The sequence below is a fragment of the Empidonax traillii genome, unplaced genomic scaffold (assembly GCF_003031625.1).
Source record: "Empidonax traillii isolate 1590-97213 ecotype Southwest subspecies unplaced genomic scaffold, ASM303162v1 scaffold1:size7828297, whole genome shotgun sequence".
Classification (NCBI taxonomy): domain Eukaryota; kingdom Metazoa; phylum Chordata; class Aves; order Passeriformes; family Tyrannidae; genus Empidonax; species Empidonax traillii.
Genome location: NW_020955194.1, coordinates 5,225,230 through 5,247,033, shown reverse-complemented (window position 1 = coordinate 5,247,033; position 21,804 = coordinate 5,225,230). Strand labels below are relative to the sequence as shown.

The 21,804-nt window shown below is 35.8% G+C and overlaps 1 protein-coding gene across 10 annotated transcripts in view; it reads right to left on the bottom strand.

Moving 5' to 3' along the window:
- DMD (dystrophin) overlaps positions 1-21,804 on the bottom strand; it is a 996,724-nt gene that overhangs the window by 763,971 nt on the left and 210,949 nt on the right. For all 10 annotated transcript variants that reach the window (XM_027888128.1, XM_027889056.1, XM_027888040.1 and 7 more), the window contains 2 exons: positions 19,790-19,962; positions 9,775-9,893 (listed from right to left, as the gene is read on the bottom strand). In XM_027888128.1, coding sequence (XP_027743929.1) covers positions 9,775-9,893; positions 19,790-19,962 — 292 coding nt within the window. The remainder of the gene's footprint in view (positions 1-9,774; positions 9,894-19,789; positions 19,963-21,804) is intronic.

Genomic DNA, 21,804 nt, shown 5'->3' with positions numbered 1-21,804 from the left:
AAAAAAAAAAAAAAAAAAAAAAAAAAAAAAAAAATTGAAGAATTTTAAGATACCAAATAGGGGAGTTTAATTTTAGGCCAAAGTCCTCCTCTAGGTTTTCGTAGAGTGTTAACCTCTGAGTGACATCTCCCACACTCCAGAACCCTTTACATGAACCTCTATTTTCAAAAAGCCTTTTTTAAATTATACATATACTTGTACATGAATTACAGTGCTGAAGGTACAGATCATGCAATATTTTTGTAGGAACTGGGATTCTATGATCAAAGCAGCATGTTTTGAACTGGCCTATTCTTAGTTTGAAGAACCACACTTGCAATAAGTAGACTAAAACCTGTTCTAACAGATAAATCTCCTCACTTCAATTGAAGTCTATTTAAAATGTGATAGAACTTTTGTTGGCTGAGCAAATACAATGCCTTTGCATTTTTTTAAATTATCATGAGACAAAATATCCAGTGAAGATATATGCATTGCTATGCATCTCCAGAAACTTCTCAGACTATGTTTTGAACATTTACCTAAGTAAATTTTTTTCCTTTGTGATTATAACACTTGCATATACTTATTTCGTTCTCTGTCCTGATGCATTAGACAACATAATTCTGTTTATAATTGATCTCTTCTCAGTTGTTTTCCATCAGTGATTATTTTGAGCAACTAAGAATTATATATGCAGTTCCAAAGGAATTATTTCACTAAAATACAGAGTTAAAACCCCCACAATTTTAGCCTAAAGCATGGATTATGGACATATCAAGTCCCAGCAGAAGACACAATCTATTTACATAAGAAATTTGGTGAAGAAATAACACAAAATTGAACCCAGATTAATATTTTAACACTCTTGCTGAAGAAATTTATTTAGGAAAAAATTAATGATAAAACACAGTATTAGTAGTGACAGATAGAAAACTACATGCATTGTGATATAGTGGCAAGGAAACCTATGTATTCACCAGAGCAAACCAATTATTACAATTTGCCACAGTGTTCTGAAGCCCTGTGATTGCAGAATACTAACATACACGCCAAACAATTATAAAGAACTTCAAAATAATAAAAAATAAAATTTAAAAAAAATCCCAAAAGAAAACCCAACCAACAAATGACCCAAAAAACCCCAAACAAAAAACTAAAACCGAAAAGCAAGGAAGATAACTGTAAAAGCACAGGTAACTGGAAGACTATACACCAAAGAGGGAAATGCTCTGCTTAAGCAGGAACAGGAGGCTACTTATAGAAGTAGCATTTTGATGTGAAGAACAGGAGCATTTAGAATATCATTCTTTTTGATGTGTTTGCATGCCTGGGGTATGAGGTAGTAAAGTGTCCTGAATCCAAAAATTTAAAAGAAAAATTTGGCAATAAATAACAATGGCCAGTCTTCGTGAATGAAGAACCGGGGAAGGTCTTTACACCTTCCAGCCTGTGCATTGGATTTTTTAGGTGAGACACAGTGTGCGCGGAACCGAGCCCACCCTTTAATCCTGAGGTTCATCTGCCAGGGCCAAGCACGCTTGGACGGTGGCAGCGAGGTCCTCAGGACGTAGATGGATTGCCTTATGGGCTAACGAGCTCCATCTGCCCGGGGATTGAACCCGGGCCTCGGCAGTGACAGCGCCGCGTCCTTAACCTCTAGGCAATACATAGGGTAACAGCAAAAACACCTGTGTGTTCTTTGTAGTACCTGCAACACCCAGTTTCACCACCAGGGTCTAATCTGCAGACTGATATCTCTCTGCCCATCTCTCCCTTCCACTCCAATTCCTGCTGTAGCTCAACAGCAGAGATTTACTCTGCTCCTTCTCACCTTGGAAGAAGCTGGACAGAACATTTAGGTGAGAAATGACTGAGGTCTTTACAGTACCTCATTCATTATGCTCTCAACATCATAGGAGGAACAGTAGCTGTGGTCACTGAAGCTTAGCAATTTAAATAACATTGCTATAATATATGACATAGTTTTAAGGAAGTGTATAGTAGTATGCTTGATTTACACCATCACTAGAAATCCAAGATGAACATGACTACTATCTGTAAATATGATACCTATTGTCTGTTCATTATACTAATACAACCCCTACTTTTAATCATAAAACATTTTACAGGTATCACTGCTGTTAGATTTTTCATTCATTTTAATGCAGCTTTCATTTTTTTGGTTCTATGGAAAAACACACACTTCATTTAGTTTTACACTATTTTTGTTACTATGATATTACAGAAGTATTCAGTCAGACATTAAGAGGGTAATAAGATATGCACTCAGCATTGAAATTCATGTTATATCAAGAGCTCATTTTCTTAATATGTGTTAGTTTTTCCTTGCTGGACTGTGTATTTAGTAGTAGTATTTATATATATTGTACACATGATGTATGACATATAAACATGTCCAAGGGTGGACAAATTGATAAGATATATCCTATAAAAAACCATTATGTCCCAGATGAAAGGTTTAGTAAATCCTCTTCCTTCTAATATTGTTACTTGTGTTAATGTAATCTACACAATCTCCAAAACTCCTATGTGTCTCTTGAGCCTTAGCTCTCCATAATTTCAAGCAATCACAAAAATCAGTGGTTTTTCCTACCTTAACAGAGAAGAAAAAAATTAGAAAAAACAAAAAGCAGCTAAATTTTAAAATCTTTTTTATTTATATGTACAGAAACAAATCTCTTTTTTAGAAGGTCCTCAGAGAAAGGACTATTTTCCCATTTCACTTCGATGCACGACAATAATGAATAACTATTGTCTTAAGTGATCTCAATATATTTGCAGAGAAGGAAAAAAAAAACCAAAACTTAAGTTCTGGCTAACAAATTTTGTTTATATGTGTTTTCTTAAAACATGGCTCTTTGCAATAGCCCTTGTTTTCCTTGCTATCAACAGAGAAGTATTACTGGAAGTTCGAAAGATGGCACATCTGCCTTTATGTGACACTTATGGTGAGGTCATTCTTGCTGACAGAACACACAAAGCAGAGCAATAACAGGACAAATAAAAAAAGCATTCACGGTGTTAAAGATTCCTTAACACATTTCAGCTGAGAAATACCCTGAGCCGCATCCATTGCACAGTGTGCAGATTACTCAGTAGTGTACTGTCAGCTCCGAAGTGTTTTCCATAGCTGTGCGCTCTGGGCTTTATTAAAACAAGGAGCCAGTGCTATCAATGACAAGAGAGGTCTGGAGCCCCTTAGTATATAGGCAGAGCTCTTTACCCAGCCAAAACAGAGGTAGAAAAGTCTATCTTCATTTCTAAATACTTTCAGACTTTCTGGATCCTGATCCTTACATCTCCGCACTGCTGAACTATTAACAATAGCAGCTGCTATGCAAAGTTACTACAGAGCTCTTTACAATTCTAGTTCAGTACCTCAATTTATATTATAAGCTGCAAACCCATGGTGATAGAAAATTTTACAATTTCTTTTGTAGCATATGTGCCCCGCTCCAAATTAAATCACAGTTATTTTAAATTTTCCCATTCACAGGAGGAAAGGCCCATTTTGTCCTTGAGTCTCTTAATACAGTACCCTTCAAGTCATTTATTTCCATGGAAATCTGTAAAAGCTACTGATTGTTGAGTCATCTCTTGGTAATTCAATTGCTCACAGGTCAAAGAGGTAGTAATAAATCTATTAATAAACATGAAAGATAAAGTTGGTTTAGATGGAGTCTAGTGAATTTACCACTTTTGCTGACTATTCTTATTTGCTTAGGACTGCAAAGAAAAGGCAGGACTTTCACCTCATCAGGAGGTAAAGAAGAAATGCATTTTAATTTTTGGGGCAAATATTTCTCAAAAGAAATTGTAGAGCAAAATATTACAACAGAACTATAGATCAAACTAGCAACCATCTGGAAAACTTACGTGTATTACAATGTCATTCATATACAAATTCATATATTCCACTGTTGGTATTGACAGTATGTCCACAGCCCTTGTCTTGTTCTGCACTTTATAGCTGTGCTAACAGCTGAAGACAAAGTACATGATATGGTATGATGAAATATCAGCATTAGAGGTTTAATTTGTACTGAAATACAGTAAAGTAAAAATACTTTTTGCTGTACTTATTAATGTGAATCCTGTAGACTTCTCTCCTATTTAATCAAAATCATTCCTCGTTTTGAGAACCAAAAGGAGCCTTAACAAAACAATCCTTTTCCATTTTATTTTCTATCCATCATAAAGTTTTTGTGCAACTGAAACAATGATTTCTGAGCTTGAGACAGTATTTTCCTTGACTATTCTCAGCAGCATGATATCAATCATAGCCCCCGTGATGTATCTCCCTCCTGCCTTTAAGAAAAAATAATTATTCCCCCCACGCTGACACTGTGCACACAAAACACTTCTAAATTTTAGGGCACAGTAGAAAAAAAAATCAACTTCTCATACTTCCTTGACATAAGCCATATCAGCAAGGGTAGTAAAGTGAACTGAAAAATAGTATTATCACTGTATAGAACTACTGGGTACAGACAGGGTTAATAACTTCAAGAATTACAATGCTGACAGGTTTTTTCCCTTCTTATCTGTGCTCCAGTATGGTAGAATCCACTACTTTGGAGATACAGAAATATAGAGAGTCAAGATCAAACAAAAAAGTTATGGAAAACTGTCTGAATCTCATTATCACTTAATAATTGTGCCAAAAACTCATGTCATCAGTGCAAATTAAGGAAAAATACAGAAAATGTGACTGGAACAGATTAAATGAGATTTTTTTTTTATCAAGCTACACAAAGTATAAGAAACTGGATAATTACTTTACCTAAAAAGGACAGCAGAAATGCCATTATATAACTTCACAGTCCATTTATTGTTGGGCTAGCACAAACAAGCACAAGTCCCAGCAAAATGACAGCAGGGACAACTTCATTAAACCAAGAATCAGATGTTTGTTGCTAGAAGGAAGCACAGAGATACTTATACTGATGCTACCCCACTGCTTGTTGTAAGGGGAAAGAGAAGAGCTCAGATATATCCCTAGATTCAGTTTCTGAGAGATCATTCCCAAAGGGTAAAAGCCATTATACAATCAATGGCATGTAACTACTATGTGTTGCTGACCACAACACTTGTTGCTGTTGCTCATCCTGTTCCTTGCTTGGGGAAATTTAAAAAGATGCTCCTGAAAAAGTGGATACACAACAATCAACATAATACTTTTCAGTACATTTTCTGAGATTTATAGCCAGAAAACCACAACATGCATCAGAAAAGTGTGAAAAATCAGTCAGAAATTTTTCTTAGTTGTATCAGGAGAAATTGTTTTATTTATTGTTTTTTAAAAAATGAAAAGAAATAAATATTAAAAAATTAAAATTACTGCAGTAGAAGTTTGCCCATAAACTGGCTTTGCCATTCAAATCTGAAGAGAAATCAGTATTAAAATTATCTGGCTTTGGCAACTAATAAATGGCAACAAATACTTGTTTTGAGCAACCAAAGCACAATAACTATTTATTCTTTGAAAGGATCAGAGAGACTATCATCAAGATTTAAAATACCTTAGCGGAATAAACATAAATGTCTTATAACAGAAGGTCATTGTGAATCAAGCAGGTATGCTTTGGCCTAAAAGTTCAATTTGCAAACATATTTTTCCTTTGAATCCTGCCTGCTAACATCCACCAATTTTCCTTACTTAATCTTACATTTTCATCTTTTTATCTTTCATACACTATGTTAAAAAATACCAGATAGATATTTAAACCTGCTTTCATTTCACTCACTGACAAGATTTAATCCAAAAGACTATAGAATATAGTGAGTTGGAAGGGACCCAAAAAGATCACTGAGTCCAATTCCCTGTGCCTTGCAGGACTACCTAAAACTAAACTATATGACTAAGGGTGTTGTCCAGATACTCCCTGAACTCTGGCAGGCTTGATGCCATGACCACTTCACTGAGAGTCTGTTCCAGCATCTGACCACCCACTGGGTGAACCTTCTCCTAACCACAGAACCTGCACCAGTGCAGAACTGAATGGGACAACACAATACTTGATGCATTCCAGGACATGGTTGGCTCTTCTGGCTGCCATGGCACACTGTAGAGTTATGTTCAACTTGCCTTCAACCCAACTCCAAGATCCCTTTTTATAGTGCTTCTCTTGAGATTCTTTTCCCTCAATTTGCACCTATATGACTACCCTGTCCCAGGTGAAGAATCCAGGACTTTCTCTTGTTAAATTTCATACCTACCTCTCTAGTCTGGATCTTTCTCTAAGACCTCTCCAGTGTCAAGGGAGTTCAGAGCTCCCCCTAGATTGGAGTCATCAGCAAATTTAATGTACATTCAACTCCTGCATCCAAATAGAGCTCAGTCTCCCACTGTTATTTCAGGACAGAAGAAAGGAAAGAAACTCATCCCTTTTGCTCTTCTACATACCTTTTCAACATCAAGGAGGAAAATAAATCCCCTTGAACAACATCAAACCAAAGAACCAACAGTTAACATGTATTTAAAATATTTGCTGTGGGATGATGTCAGCTTTCTCATATCTTCTGTCCAAAAAGGAAAGCAAAAAGAACTGAATAAAGTTCCTACCACACACTCTACTCTTGCAGACAAGTTTATTTGATTCTTTCCCCCCTGCCCAATATCATGAACATTCTGATTGCAGATTTGCTTTGCAGAATTTAATCTACACTGCATATGTCACCTATTTTGGGAATTTATATAAAAATAGTGTATCTTCAGATAACACCTGATTAATCACAACCTTTCCTTAGCTAATTTTCTTTAAAGAAAAGCTATAAGCAGTAAGACATACTGCTTGCTATTTTTAAGGGGAAGATAGTTAGGTTACATACTCTGTGAAGACATCAAGCTTCAAAGACAAGATACAAAGTCGATGTATCAAAACAGGACCAAGGTAATGTTGTCAAACTACGTTAGGACTTGCATATATAAAAAGAAGGAATTTCTTAAGATAATTGAAGGACACAGAAAAAGAGTGGACGTGACATCTGTTGGAGATGCCAGTTGTTTACTTTTGTGCATTCTTTCTAATGATGCAAGCATCATTAATATAAATACAATGTGCTAGGGTAGGTTTTGTTAAGTTTACTTGCTTAAAAACCAAACTAGAGCACCTTCTTTAAGATACACTACTGATATGAAAAGGCATTCCTAGTAATCTATATAAGTAAGGACAATAATAAGAATTATCATCTCTGCATGAATCAAAACATGAAAGCTTTAACTTACATAACACAGCTTTTAGAAGAAATACTTAAAGACTGATTGAAATGGCAATTTAACTCTGATTTAACTCTCATTTTAAAGAGTGCTCATGGGATAAACGTAAAATATCAACAGCTTCACAAATAAACTGACTGCTTCTCATGGGACAGACTTTAAATATCAGCAACCTCAGAAACAAAGTTCATATACAACCTAGAAAACCAGAGTTTGGCAAAATATAAATATTTACATTTCAAAATCTAATTGCTAAGACAGACTCCCTAGACATCTGTTTCAACATTCAATCATCAGTAACTTGAGAAGATAAACCCCAAACCTTTTCTTTTTTTACTACTATACATTGCTGCAGAAGAGTAGGTCTTTACTGAATAGTGGCTTCCTTTCTACTTAATTTTTTCAAAACATGAAGACATCAAACATTTAAGTAACAAAACCAAATTTTAAAGTGTTCACAAGTTACATGTGTACTATTTTTACAAGTATTAAGTTATGTGAAAATAACATTTCACCACTGCATACTCCCTTTTTATTCCAAGAGAGCAGCATTTTGTGGCCAGAGAAAACAGTGTTGTTCCACAATATGCTGTTAAAGAGATATTTGAGCACCTAATTAAGAGAAGTTATAAATATAAAAAGTAAAATTACAGAAAGTTTATGCTAGAACCTTCAAACAAGATTTCTCACTTACTTATATACCATTAATTCTGCTTTTCAGTCTTGCAACAAATTTATTACCATGAGCAAAGATCTTAGTTCCAAAAATTCATGTTTTCAAACAGGTTCAGAATTTACTTTTCCTCTGGAAAAGTTTAGAGGCTGGGGGGGGTGGGGGGAGGAAATAATAGGTGGTCAGCACTGTGATTTGCAATGCTGAATAGCAAATATTTACAGCAGACATTTGGAAAATCACCAATGTTTAACAGTTTTTCAGTTGTTGGCTAAACAACTGCAAGTATCTTTGCCAAAAACAGAATAAAATGTCTACTCAGAAGTGACTTTTGCATACAGAAAATAGCTTTTTCACTAATCTATTTTAAGAAGAAGAAAGTTTAACCAGTTATAGAAAAGACTGCGACTACCCATTCAACTGCGCGACTCAGTTTTCAATTCCAATCTCATTCAGGGTTTACAAGCTCAGTCTCATGCTTTAGCATGCAGAAAGCCTGTTCTTCCTCCAATGGTTCACAAAAAACTGAGTAGACAGTGTACTAGCAAGCAGTGCTGTACTGGTTTTACTGGGCATTTCTTCCACAGGGCCAGATACAGACATCCCACACGTTCCTGGTGAAAGGACAACTATTTGACTGCACACTAGACAGACACTCAGGAGTCACTCACAGACCTCTCACCTATGAGGTGGCAAGTCCCTGTCATCTTAAATCTTACTCTCTGCTCCACTTGTGAGCACTTCCTGAGATTCTCCTTTTTTAATTGTAAACAGGTTAAAATATCACCATCTTGAACAAAACCATCTGTTCTAACAGTTTTTCACTCTACAAAGCAGTGAGGTTACAGAGCAGGGAGCTTTGAGATGTTCAAGTACATATTTTTTCAATATTTCTCCCAGAGAAATACACGGGGAAAAGGATATTATTTAAAAACTGACACGTCCAGTTATATTACCAGACGTAATGCTATGTTTTACGTTCATTTTTACTTCTTGTTGAATTCCAGTTCTTCCCATCCAAAACTCATGAGGTGAGCCACTGAGAACAGGACAAACAGATAGAAAACTGTATTTTTTAGTGGCTTAATAGGAAATTCCATGAAAATACAGCAAATGGATCATGGTATGGAAAAAAAAGTCACATATACATATATACACAGAGGTTTATATAAAAAGGGAATAAAATAGCTGTTCCCATTGCCTTAAAGTAAACTATTTTTTAGAAATTTCCTCTTAGGGAAAATTACTTAGGCTGTCAGCAGTACAGGAAGTATGGCAGAGAATATATAGAAATTGACAAAATTAAAAATATCATGTGAAAAACAAGGAACCTTTCAAACATGACTGCATATATGAAAGACAGAGTTAAGGTAAAATAGTCAATTCTATTACATGTGAGAATAATAATAGTGATATGAGTTGTCATCCTGATAAAATTTCAATATACAGAGATGTATAAGTCATACTTAAAATATATGAGTTTCTAGAGTTTGAATTCACATTTTGGATATACATTAAAAGGTAATTTAAACTTAAGATCTTTTGAGAAGATATAAAAGCTGCAGATTCTCTAAATCTTTGAAACAGAAATCAACAACTTATTGAGATACTTTTAGTTCAGTGCATGCACATTAGAAATCTGGTCCCAAAGTTGAAAGAAAGTTGCTTTAGAGGATGTACATACAGACAGTTTAAGTTATTTCAATAGAGCAAAAAGATAACATTAAAAGATAAAGGATTTTGTTTCAGTTTATAATTTATCTTGCAAAAAGTTACATTCTCACACAGACAAAAAAAATTGAAATTAATTTAGCATCAAATACATGGAAAAACTGATTTTCCACTCAGAGGAAAAAAAACCCCTGTAATTTCTACTTACCTTCAGGATCAAGGAGTTTCTCTATGCCTAGGTGTTGTCTGGCTATGTTGAATGCATGTTCTAATCGCTGTACAGGTGACTGTTGAGAAGCAACAGCATTCCAATCAAACAGGTCTGGTCTAAAGTAAAAATAAAATAAGTTTCTTATTTTTCAGTCTTCAATTTATTTATGTATTTCTAAGGCTATCCATCAGCATCAGCTACTGCTTTTTATTTTCATAATTAAAGATCATGTTCAATTTGCCCTGATGAAGCTTGGCTTCTAATGGGATTGCACCCTATCCTCATTCATGTCCATCACAATCACATTAATCACATTTCTTCTTTTCCATGAAGTCCGGACAGTCTATTACCTCACTCCCCCAGATCACCTGTTTTGACCCATAGCCCTCTGTTGCTGTCACTGCCTAAATACCCACAGTGGGTTTGCTGCTTCCTTCGAGTTCCAGGTAGTTCCTGGGCAAGAAAGATCACATGTTGTGGTCATGCACACTGGGACTGGCTTGTAGTAAGCAGGACAGAAGTGCTGAGGCCATTTTGGAGCTATTTCTCCAGGCTAAACAACCCCAGATGCCTCAGCTGCTCCTCACAAAACTTGTGCTCCAGACCTCCAATAGACTGGATGCATAGAAGAGAACACTGTTTGTGCTTTTGATTCCTTCATCAGTCATCCCAAGGATTGATGTGACTTGTGGAAACATGCAGCACAGCTGCAAATGTCACTTTTTTACCATCTTACACTTTTCAGAAGGGTGTTAACCTGTAGTACAGTCACGGGATTTAGTCGATTGGTGCAAAAGCACTAGAATATAATTTGCATGCTCTTGCAGGAAAAGACAGAACAAGACAAAACTGAATTATAGCTCAGATACACAATCTGGGACCTTGTATCATCAGTTGCACTATTTGCAGTATAAATAACATTACCAGACCATGATCTTTGGCACTTTATTTGAAAGTTATCCATTAGAACAAATCACAATTTGTTATCAGTGACTCTGAAAAAAATGTTTAATTAAATATTCTTTAATTAATATACATACAATATGAAGCAAAACAACTATGCAATTTGTGATTTTGATGCAGTGTTCTAAATCAGAAAAGATTTAAACGTATATTTTCAACTACAGATAAATCAAGTTTGTTATCTGCACAAATTAAAATGTTGCAATTAGTTATGACAGATTTACTTACATTTTTATTCATTTTTAAAAGTTAATTTAAAATAGTCTCCCAGCCTATAATAAATGGCAAAAACATTCACTAAATCATACTGTAATAATGTCAAGAGAGTAAAGGGAAAATACCACTTACGTAGTAATAATTCCCCAGTTATGTACCTTTGCTGTCCAATTTTTTTCTGAAGGAGGAGCGATTTACGTAGTAATAATTAAGTTACTCCAAGTTATTTTGCTTCTTTGTGCAAAGGTTCGTAAATATTAGAGTTTTCTCCTTCCCACATGCAGAATAACTTCAAAAGACTAAATTTAGCTAGGGACATTGCAAGGAAACTTAGGCAGCAATCTCTGTTTTTGCTCCTGGATGCATTAAGTCTGTACTACAACACAAGCATTCACAATACAGATTATATGTGCATAACTTTTGCCATCCTGCTTTTACTGGGGATAGAGAGTTAACATTCTTCATAGCAGTCCACACAATGCTATGTTTTGGATTTACGGTTAAAAGGGTGTTCAGAGCAGACCATTTGCTTGGCTACTGCTGAAGCGTTTTTACACATGATCAAGACCTCATTTTCCCTCCACTCTACTTTCCCAAAGTGAGTAGTATAGTGATGGTCAAGGAGCTGGAAGGGGACACAGCCAGGACAGATGGCTCAAACTGTGCTATCTGACTTGAAAAGCAATACATGTATCTGGGTAAAGGAAGGGTGAGGCGTAGAGGGTGTTTGTCTTGGTATGTGTCTGCTGGTTGGAGACTGGCTGGGCATCAGTTACTGCCTTTGCATCACTTTTTACCTGTTCTTCTTTCCTCCATTTATTGAAACAGTCTATTTTTGTTTGTTTGGTTGGTTTTGTTGCTTTCCCTTCTCCTATTCTCTTCCCTGTTCTAAAGGGAACAGGGGGAGAAGCAAACAAGTGGCTGTGTGGGTGTTCAGTTGCTGACTAGGGTCAACCCACCACACCTCTACACCTTACTCTGCAAACATATAGATATTCTTCAATTCCTTATTCTCTCCAAATTTAACACTTGGCATAGGATGCAGAAGCCCATGTAGCAAATTCAGCAAAAAAAACAACCCACTATAGTAACCACAAAGCTATATATTATGACTTAAAAAGCTTGTCAAGGATGTGTTGCACAAATACTGCAGAGACTAGGGTGTAAAAAGATTATTTAGTGACAAAAGCTTTTAGGACAAGGAAAGGAAAGAATGATATCCAAGGGACTACCTCCCCCTCAAATGTTTTCATAGGGATTTGGTTTCAAGTTGTGTGCTGCTCCAGGTAGCATAGTATCTTCACACAATCATCACTTGTTTGGTGATATAAAATTCTATACACATTAACATACTTTCTTCTAACCAGTCAGGGATCCACTGGCAAAGAAAATGAGCATTTACAATTATTCATTGAAGAATGTCACAAAATTTTCTTAATCCTCTTGAAAAACCTCTGTCCTCATTAATAGTATCTTACAGGGTCAATTTAATCCAGCTTTTCAACTGTATAAACCAGGAGGGCATTTTCAAGTTGATGTATCCAGATAGGCTAAAATTATCACGACATCTTGTTTAGAGGGAGGATTTTTAATGCAAGACACAGATTTTTTTTTTTTTTTTTAATTCCAGAACTCAAACACAAAAGTTTCACTAACAAACTTTCAGACAACATCATGTCTTCAATACCTTGGTCGAATTTGCATGCTGCATGTGTCTGTGTAGAGCATACACAGCATCTCTTTTTACACTCACCACAGGTGGCAAAATTTGAACCCTCTTAGACGCAGCAATAAGAGAAGTAATAAGTCACTGACAGGATTCTTATCAATCTTTTCTTAGTGTTGTAGCAGACAGCACAGAATCCAAGTCAACATAAAAGTATATAGCCACCTACTGCAACTCAGCTCTGACAAGCATCGACTTAATTAAACAAAGAAAACAAAACCAAAAAGCTCTCCCCCCTCCAACAGCAATTTAAGTTTCCAGATTTTTCCCTTTGTTGAAAGAGTGTGTGACTACACACATTTCAGTAGCACCATCACTAGAATAAAGAGCGTCATAACGTCAACTTGAAGCATCAGCTTCTCAGTGCTACGTGTCTAGCACTGTGTCTGTTCATTGGGGATATTTACGTGGCAATACTGCCAAGTTTGACTGCAGGAGATATTACAGCCTAGAAGATTAATAATTGTTGTATGTGGCAAATAGCTTTTAAAAATCCCTGAAACAACAGTGAAACAGAATTTCAAATAACTATTATTAGCTTTCTAAGGAGTTTTAAATACAGGAAGGGGTTGATATGAAATAATAGAAGAAAGAAATAAAATTGAATAAAGATTCTCTGCCTGCATTTGTTTTCCTGAATTTTTTGAATTGTGCAAAAAGAGACAAGAATTACTCTTGTATCTGCAGCTTGATTCATGTGTGACAGGGAGGAAACCCAAGGAAAAATAACTAGTATTTTTCATTCCTTTCCCTGAACAATACAAGTATGTGAATGCTCAAAGAAATGAGGATTAACTAGAACATGCTGAACTTCATCTAGCCCCACTGATCAGCTCAAACAGCACTGATCTTGTATTAGTTTATGGCAAGATTATGGAGAGCCAAAAGTAAAAGGATTGAAGGCTTCAGTGGAGAAGCTTGTATTGTAAAAATCAAAATTTATATTTAATACAAGGTCATTTTTGTAGTGAAAATTCTTTCCTATAACCAGCAGAAATAAAAATAGAAGAATAAAAAAAAAAGGAAAACAATTCTGTAATTTTCCAAAATGTATTCCCAAGAAAAATAATTTTTCCTAAGGTATAAAAGGGACTCTCCACCTGCCCCCAGTTACATAACTTACAACAGAACTAGATCAGCCAGGGTAAGAAAATTGAATCTGGAATATACTAAGGCCAAACAAATCCAGACAGATTTCTATGTAGAAATTAAATTAATGGGTAAGACAACCCACAGTTACTACAAAAACCAATAGGTTGCCATCCAATTTAAAGTATGCAACAAAACAAAACAAAACTCAGAGGCAGAAGGCATCTATGTATAGTAACCTCAACCCGCCACAGTGCTCTGTTCCCAGCTGAGCCCCTCTTGTTTTTCTTAGAGACACATTCTAAATCTTGCCCAAAATGGAAAGCTAATTTTCACAAGTGCAGATATAAATATTATGACCATATAACCCCTTTGAGGTTGTATAAGCAGTAAAGAAAATAAAAACCCACAGATTTTTTGAGATAGGATTCTAATCTAAAGAGGTAATAAATTTTAAAAAGGTGTGGATTCAACAAAAGTTAAGAGAAAAAAAGCATTCATGCTAGAGGGAGAATTCTGAAGGAAGTGAAACACTAGAAGATACTTTAACATCATGTGATGTATTGTTTTCATTTCTTCAAGTATCACAAGCCTTTAAAACAGTAGCCTTTATAACTTATGTGACTTGCAGTAAAAATTAATTACACAGATATAATTGCAAATGTCATAAAGAAACAACATACATGTTTTAAGCCATTTGCTTAAGCTGTATCAACATCTAACTAAGGTATAACTCTTATATATTCTGCTGTGATAAAATCACTCAGTGAAAGAAAAACTTCTACCTCACAAAAACTTTCCATCACTGTAGGTAGAAAGTAGTCACATTTCGATTGTAAAATTGACCATCTCCTTTCCAAAAGAAAAGGTGGGGCTTGGCTGTTCTAACTTTTGTACCTAAGAAGATCTTGTATATGTCTTTAGTACTCACAATTAAAACAAACCAAGAGCCAGTAGCTAACATATAACCTATTAACTTGCTAAAGAAAAAAATTAGCCATACCTTTTCATACCATTGCTTTTACTTCTCCTGTTCCTGTAACTTACTGAAGACAAACTTTTTTTAGTTCTATCCAGGACATCTTTTTAATGTCATTTTCCTCCCCTCCTCACTTTGTCACCCTGAAGCAGGAACAGCTGCACTAAAGTGTTCGTTTCTAAGGCAGTCACCTGGGCTGAGTTCGAGCATTTTGAAGAAGCGATGAGGAAGCTAATGAATGCCACCTGTTCCTACTTCAAAATCCTGATTAAAGGGGCAGGGGGGGAAAAAAGAAATATAAAAAGCCTCAGCAAAGTTAGAGGAAAAATTTAAAGTTTTCTCTGATACCTGTCTGGAGGAAAAAGATTACAAGAGGTAAAGGAGAAAAACTCTCTGTGATCTCCAGCCTGATGTAGAGAGTGTTTCGCCTCTAGCAAGACTAACCTCTTTCTTAGCAAAATGTTTTAGTTTCTGTATATTCTTAGGGTGACAGTGCCATTCCACAGCTGCTGCCTTGCTTTTTATTCAGTTCAATGCAGAATATGCCATTCAAGGAAAGTTTATACTCTGAAAAGTCTCACTCTGGGCTCACTAATGTGCCCTTGTAGGTTTGCCAAGTAACCTGTACTCCACTGCTTCTTGCACTCGGTATTGAAAGCAATTACTAAAATGCCTAAATGTCTGTAGAGAGATGGTGATTAAAAAGATGAGAATATCTACTTAAAGTAACCCCTTTATAAAATGAGGGAGGAAGAACATTAGAAATATCTGACCAAAACAAAATAGTCAGCTGAAAGCAAGGGATTGGTGGGCTAAAAGCCTATCAGAGAGAAAGCTTCCCACAGAGAGTACTGCTCTCACAGTTGTTAGTGCTTCATGAAAATCTTTTATGTCAAGCCCTTTAAGGAGGTATTCAGAATTCATCCAGATAAAAATTTCAAATTACTGCCTTTACTTCTTTAAAAAAACCCCAAAACAAAACAAAAAGCCACCTGCTCATCACAGAAAACATTATATAAGAGAAACAAAATTATCACAATTCCTAAAGGAAAGAGATTGGTTTGAAAAATAAATTGCTTTAATGTCACCAAGAAATCTACCCTCACTTTCAGAGAATCTAAATACTATGGAAAAAAATTTTGGGTAGCATTATTCAAGGTTTTTTGTCTGTCTGGTTGTTTTCTGGGTTTTTTTATTTGTCTGTTTGGTTTGTTTGTTGTTGTTGGTGGTGGTTTTGTTATATTTTTTCTTTTTTTTCTTTTTTGTTTGGTTGACTGGTTTTGGTTTTTTGTAGCAGTCTAGGAATAATGCTACAACTAGTGTAGTAGTACAACAACATGTGCAAAAAGTATGCACATGAGGCAGCAGGTCTACCATATGAGTTTATTATGACACTTGAATTTCAAAATATAGGTAGCATTTTTTCTGAATAACTCTGCTTCCCATCATGAGAATATCTAAGTGTGATGAGGACTTTGGATGCAAATTACAGCCTTAGGTCAATGCAGAAGGCTTATGGCTTACCTCTGAAACACATCTTAAGGAAGGGCTAAACTCTAAGACTTCAGTCTCAAAAGAAATTATTTGCAGTAAAGACTATTTTTACAATTAAATCATGCAAGTCTTTTAGGTTTCAGGAATGGTGAACACATGTTTTAAATGTTTAACAAAGAAAAATTCCACCAAAGTATTTTAACCTAGTATATATACTAGGTTATTACCTAAGTAACCATAAAGACACACATAGTTGTTTGGACTATTAGAGCAAAAAGTGCTAGTCCTCTTCATGAGACATTTCAATCTAAAAATTTCTAGGAAAAAGAGAGGTACTGAAAGATAATGCAGAAAGGGACAGTAATGAAGGAGGAAAAAAGACAACGGAAACAACGAATTAACTAAATACAGAGGAATAAAATCAGAGGATGAAAGAAAAGAACATATGGACAAAACTTCATGGAGAGTAAGGAAATAGACAAGCATTAAGTGGAACAGGAGAACTAGGGAAACAGAAAAACAAACAGGGAAAATGGGTTAAATTTAAAGTGTCTTCCGAGGGTTTGTCCTTCTAGATACGTAGTATTTTTAAAGCATAGGATGTGTGAGACACCAGGTTTCTCTGAGAATTCATGTAAACATGTTGAACAACTTTCCTTCAGTACATGTTCAAAGTGTCTTCTTTAGGTACTAAATCCAAGACTCTGACACCCAAAAAGTATGTAATGTACCTGCATTTTAGAGTGACTGAATCAGGCTTCTTAGAGAAGGGGTTTTTTTTATTTCTTTAAGACAGAGTTAGGAGCTCCTGAACTCTCTGAGTGTCTTAGTGTAACTATTTAACTGATTGTATCTTGAATCTTGAAGGACAAGTCAATGTTTCCACACACTGAACATAATGTGCAAGGTCATTAAGATGGTCATTGGTTCATCTTAAAAATTACTGACTGACTGCTTCAGAGAACATTAGGTCTTCCTCTGAAACTTTTGCAGAGTAACACGGTGATTAAAGTCCAGAAGACAACTGCTCTGTCTTGGAGACTTGCTTCAGAGACTTTGAATGCAGACTTGCCATTTCCCAGATAAGTGCAGTGACTACTGGGCAAGAGACGAGACTTCTGGGGAGTAATTCTTTTTCACTTCTATTGAAAATAGGCTCACTGTGCAGAAAGCTATGCAAGATTTATGGCAGCAGACAGAAGAAGACTAAGAGCCAGCTTAAGTTTTGCAGCCCTGAATTACAAAGCCTGAATAAAGTGCATAAATTCTAGTAAGCAGGAAATGAATGTTCACAACTGGTGAACTTTGCACTGAACTGAACACAGCAGTGCATAAAATTTGGCATGCAGACACAGAGATTTGTCTAGACAATCCCAATGGTTTAGATAGGCAACTACCTTCCCCACCCACAGACTGCTCCTGAGTAAGTGCCTATGTTCAGACTTCTCAAGCTATTCTTACAGAGAGGGACAAAAAGGTATTTCTCATTACTGATTTCAGACACCAGATGATATTACACGGTCCTGTGGAGCACACAATCTGAATATCTGAGTATCAGATACCCTAATCAAGAAACAGACAGTCTGATATTGTCTCTTCTTAGAGACAATATCTCTAGGCCTTCTGCTGCACTGATTTGCTGAAGATGAATTCAAGATAGTTACAGTGTCATAGAGTGCTACTGGGTTTAGCTTTGAGTCTACAGTAATAATTAGTTATCCAATATCATTTCAGCATAACTCTTTTTTGGCATTTTTGAAAGTAAGTTTTCTCTCTCATTTTTTCTTCCCCACATCTATCCAATATAACAGAGGTAGCACTGTAGCACCAAAAGTAGTAGGAAGCACTCAGTCCTTCCTGTATCACAGAGTTCCTGTATGACTTATGTAAGTTAGTGTTTGAGTTAAAAGCTGCATTTTGTCATTTAAAAAGGTGTATATAGTAAGTGTTTTAGGAAGACAAAAAGGTATTCATGCCCACATTGTGGAGTGGGAAAGCCAGTTGTTAACACTATAAATACCGAATGCAGATGAAAGGCATACACAAAGTCCTTTTATAGTATTTCTTCCTTAAAATAATGCCTCATTCCTAACATTACAAGCAAACAATGCTTGCAATTGAAACTTCCTGCACCTTAATTCAGTCTGGTCTATTCAAGTGCTCTGTGGAAGAATTGAGGGTACTGGGTTTTTTTAATCTGAAAAAGAAAAAGGGGTTCAGGAAACCTTATTGCTCTCTACAACTACCTGAAAGGAGGTTGTGGTGAGGTGGATGCTGGTCTCTTCTCCCTAGGCAACTATAGGATGAGGGGAAATGGCCTCCAGTTGCACCAGGGGAGGTCAGATTGGGTATCAGAAAGTTTCCTCACTGAGAGGGGTTAAGCATAGGAACAGGCTTCCCAGGGAAGTGGTGGAGTCCTAATCCCTAAAAGTGTTCAAAAAATAAGTAGACGTGGCCCTTCACAAGGTAGTTTAGTGGACATGGCGGTATTTGGTCCAAGGTTGGACTTGATGATCATGGAGGTAATTTCCAACCTTAATGATTTTATGATTCTAAGGTTCCCAGGCATATGCAGCGTGAAAAATGGACTCGAAGCAAGAGATATCTGCTGTGCCTGGGATGGTGTAAAGCATAGCCACTGGAAATGTCTGCCAGCGTTTTTTCAACTACAGCAGTAGTAGATTTCACCAGACAGTTTTATTTAGAAAAATTAAAAGAGCAGGTAAAACTTCTGGAAAGAAATATCTGCAATTCTTTGCTGCTTAAGTTGGAAGGCATATATTGTCTCAAACTATGGTTTTAGAGGTATTTTGCCTTATTTTATTTTAAGCCTTTAATACAACAAAAGAAAAAAGAAATATTGCTCTAAAGGCTGTAGCTGCAAGAACTAGGCCTTTTAGACAGATTTACTTGCACATCTTCCTTGAACCAAGTACACAAAACCACTAGAGATCTCTGAATCTCTAAAGGTAGAGTTTTATAAAGCATGCACAGACTAGAAGAAGACAACTTCTGAGAGAGGTTAAGAACTCAAATCAGCTTGTGGAATAACATGAAAGGTTTTGAAAACAAAGGCTACCTTCTCCAGCTGTGTCCTTGTGAGGCAAATCCATACTTTCAATTCAGCATCTGTGAGAGGCTTTCTACAACCACCACATTTTCCCCCTCTAAGTTCCCCCAGGAAAATTTCTTTCTTCCTCTAGGACAACCTCAAAGGCATAGTTTTGGACCTATTCCTTGTTCTTCTCAAAAGTTTCCAAGTCTGTACTCCTGTCTACTTGGTATACACACTGAAATTCCCGAAAAGGGTCTGAACTGAGTATGTTTGGTTGTGCTGTCAAAAGCTTAGACCCTCTCCCTCCACAAGAGGATTCCGTATGACACAAAACCCAGCAGTCAGGTCAAAGCAAATAGCCATTTGAAAGAATGCTGACTCCCACACATAAAGCAGCTAAACATCCCACATCATAGACTCACCATCCTCCAGTTCTGTTACAGCCATTTGTTACAAGCTTACTGAAATAATTACAAGTTATTTTTCCTACCTGTGGCTGTGGAGGAGTGCATTGAAAGCCAATCCGTCAGACCAGCTACTGGTGAAATTGATAACGTTGACCTGTGGGTAATTGCGAGTCGATTGGCGGACCCAGCTCAGCAGAATCATTTCACTGTTTGTCTGCTGCAGTCCAGCCATGATGTTTTTCATTACATCTTTGACCTGCAATAAAAGACAGAATTTGATCAATGATTGAACTTATTAAAAGCTGACTGTTTCCTTTTTTTTTTTTTTGACACAAAAATCCTTCAGCTGCCTGGGTTTCAGCCTCAAAGAAGAAAAATCCTAAGTAATTAAAGAACACAGTCACAATATTAAGGACAGCAATCAAGTCTGAATGCTTAAAGACAAGGGATATTGACTTGCTGGTCACTATTGCTGATGCTTTCAGTACATTCATCCCTGTGCCACGTGAAACGTTCCATGCACAGAGAAGGCACATTTGTTTGCACCATTTGTGGTACAGAGTTCAGTCAAATTAAGTATTTCTCCTTGTGATTTTCTTTGTTCTGGAAATACATCTTTAGTTAATATGATACATTATAGCAAAAGTTAATAACAGGATGAAAAGCATTTTTCTCTCACTGACCAAGTTGAAATAGTACCAAGGCAAAATAAATGTGCTCAGTGCATGGTAGATAATGTTTTTGACTTAAATGTGCAAACTATATTTGCATAAATGCACTTGGATGAAAAATGAATTTCACTGCCTGCATTAAAAGAGTATTGCATATATTTCAATTTTATTTTTTAATGAATAGTTAATATTCTTCTTTCACTAGAGAGAGCTTACCAATCTACAGTCATTATTTTACAAAAAGCCTAAGGGTTTTAAAAAATATTAGCCTAGAGTTTGACATAACGCAGTAGACTATATATTTCTTATCAACTTCTTTACTAGTGAAAGAGCTCATAAAACTTCTATTAAGAATTATTTTCCTGTAAAGTGAACTTTTTTTTTCTTTCTCTTTTCTTTTGCTTTCTCCATATACCTTTGAAAGACTAGCAGCTCTTTAAAAATACTCCCTAAGATATAATTTAACTATAAAGTTGCTTATTCGCTTGTGAAATATAGCATTTCATTATAATGCTTCCCTTGAATTGCTCTGCAGTCAGTATCAGTCAGTCGAAGAACAACATTCAGAGCAGAAGCTGCTTTATGATAAAGCATGGACCACTTTGAAACTGTAAAAATTGTAAGATAACATGCAGAAGATGTAATCTGAAAGAATAACCATCAACAACAAAAATTAATTACCGTGATACTGTAGAGAAAACAGAGATACCATTTTATTGTGTATTGGTAAGTTGCTCGGTAGTTTCAAGGTAATTAATTCAGTCATTTGACTATGTAAAGATATGAATTACTGAAATAATATCTTATGTTTGCTCTCATATACATACGAACCAGAGAGTATCAGTGTCTTCAGTTTTCTTTTTGAGACTTAGGTATAAAGTTTACTTTATATACTATTAGTTTCTAAGATGGGAGGAGAAATCAATCCCCTATAAATTTTATGGGGCACATTCCTGATTTCAGTCTTAGATTGTAATTTGCACCAACAAAAATTAATATAAAATTCTGTCAGATAAGAATAGAACTTTTTTATAGTTGTCTCCATTTCTACATCAGGAAACAGAAAATAAGGTATAAGAAAATTAGTAAAGATACACTTTATTTTTGCTTCATATGTCTGAGTGGGTATTTTGAGTTTACTGTTAATATTTTTAGTGTCTTCATTATTGAGGCTGCCAAAGTAGATTTACATAGTTTAGCTAGAAGCTAAGAGATTTGCCTTATGTATTTCCAGGCAAAAATCCCTTCACTACTGCCAAAATAAAAAAATTGTGTTTTTTTCATTACTCTGGATGCTAAAAAGAAGAAAATTTTTGGAATTACTATCTATTGCACCCCACTTAAACAATATGAAAAACTAGAAAATATTAAAATTATAGTTGAGGAGAGTTGTCCAAGCCAAGATTTCATTGTTCATTTTGGTTTTT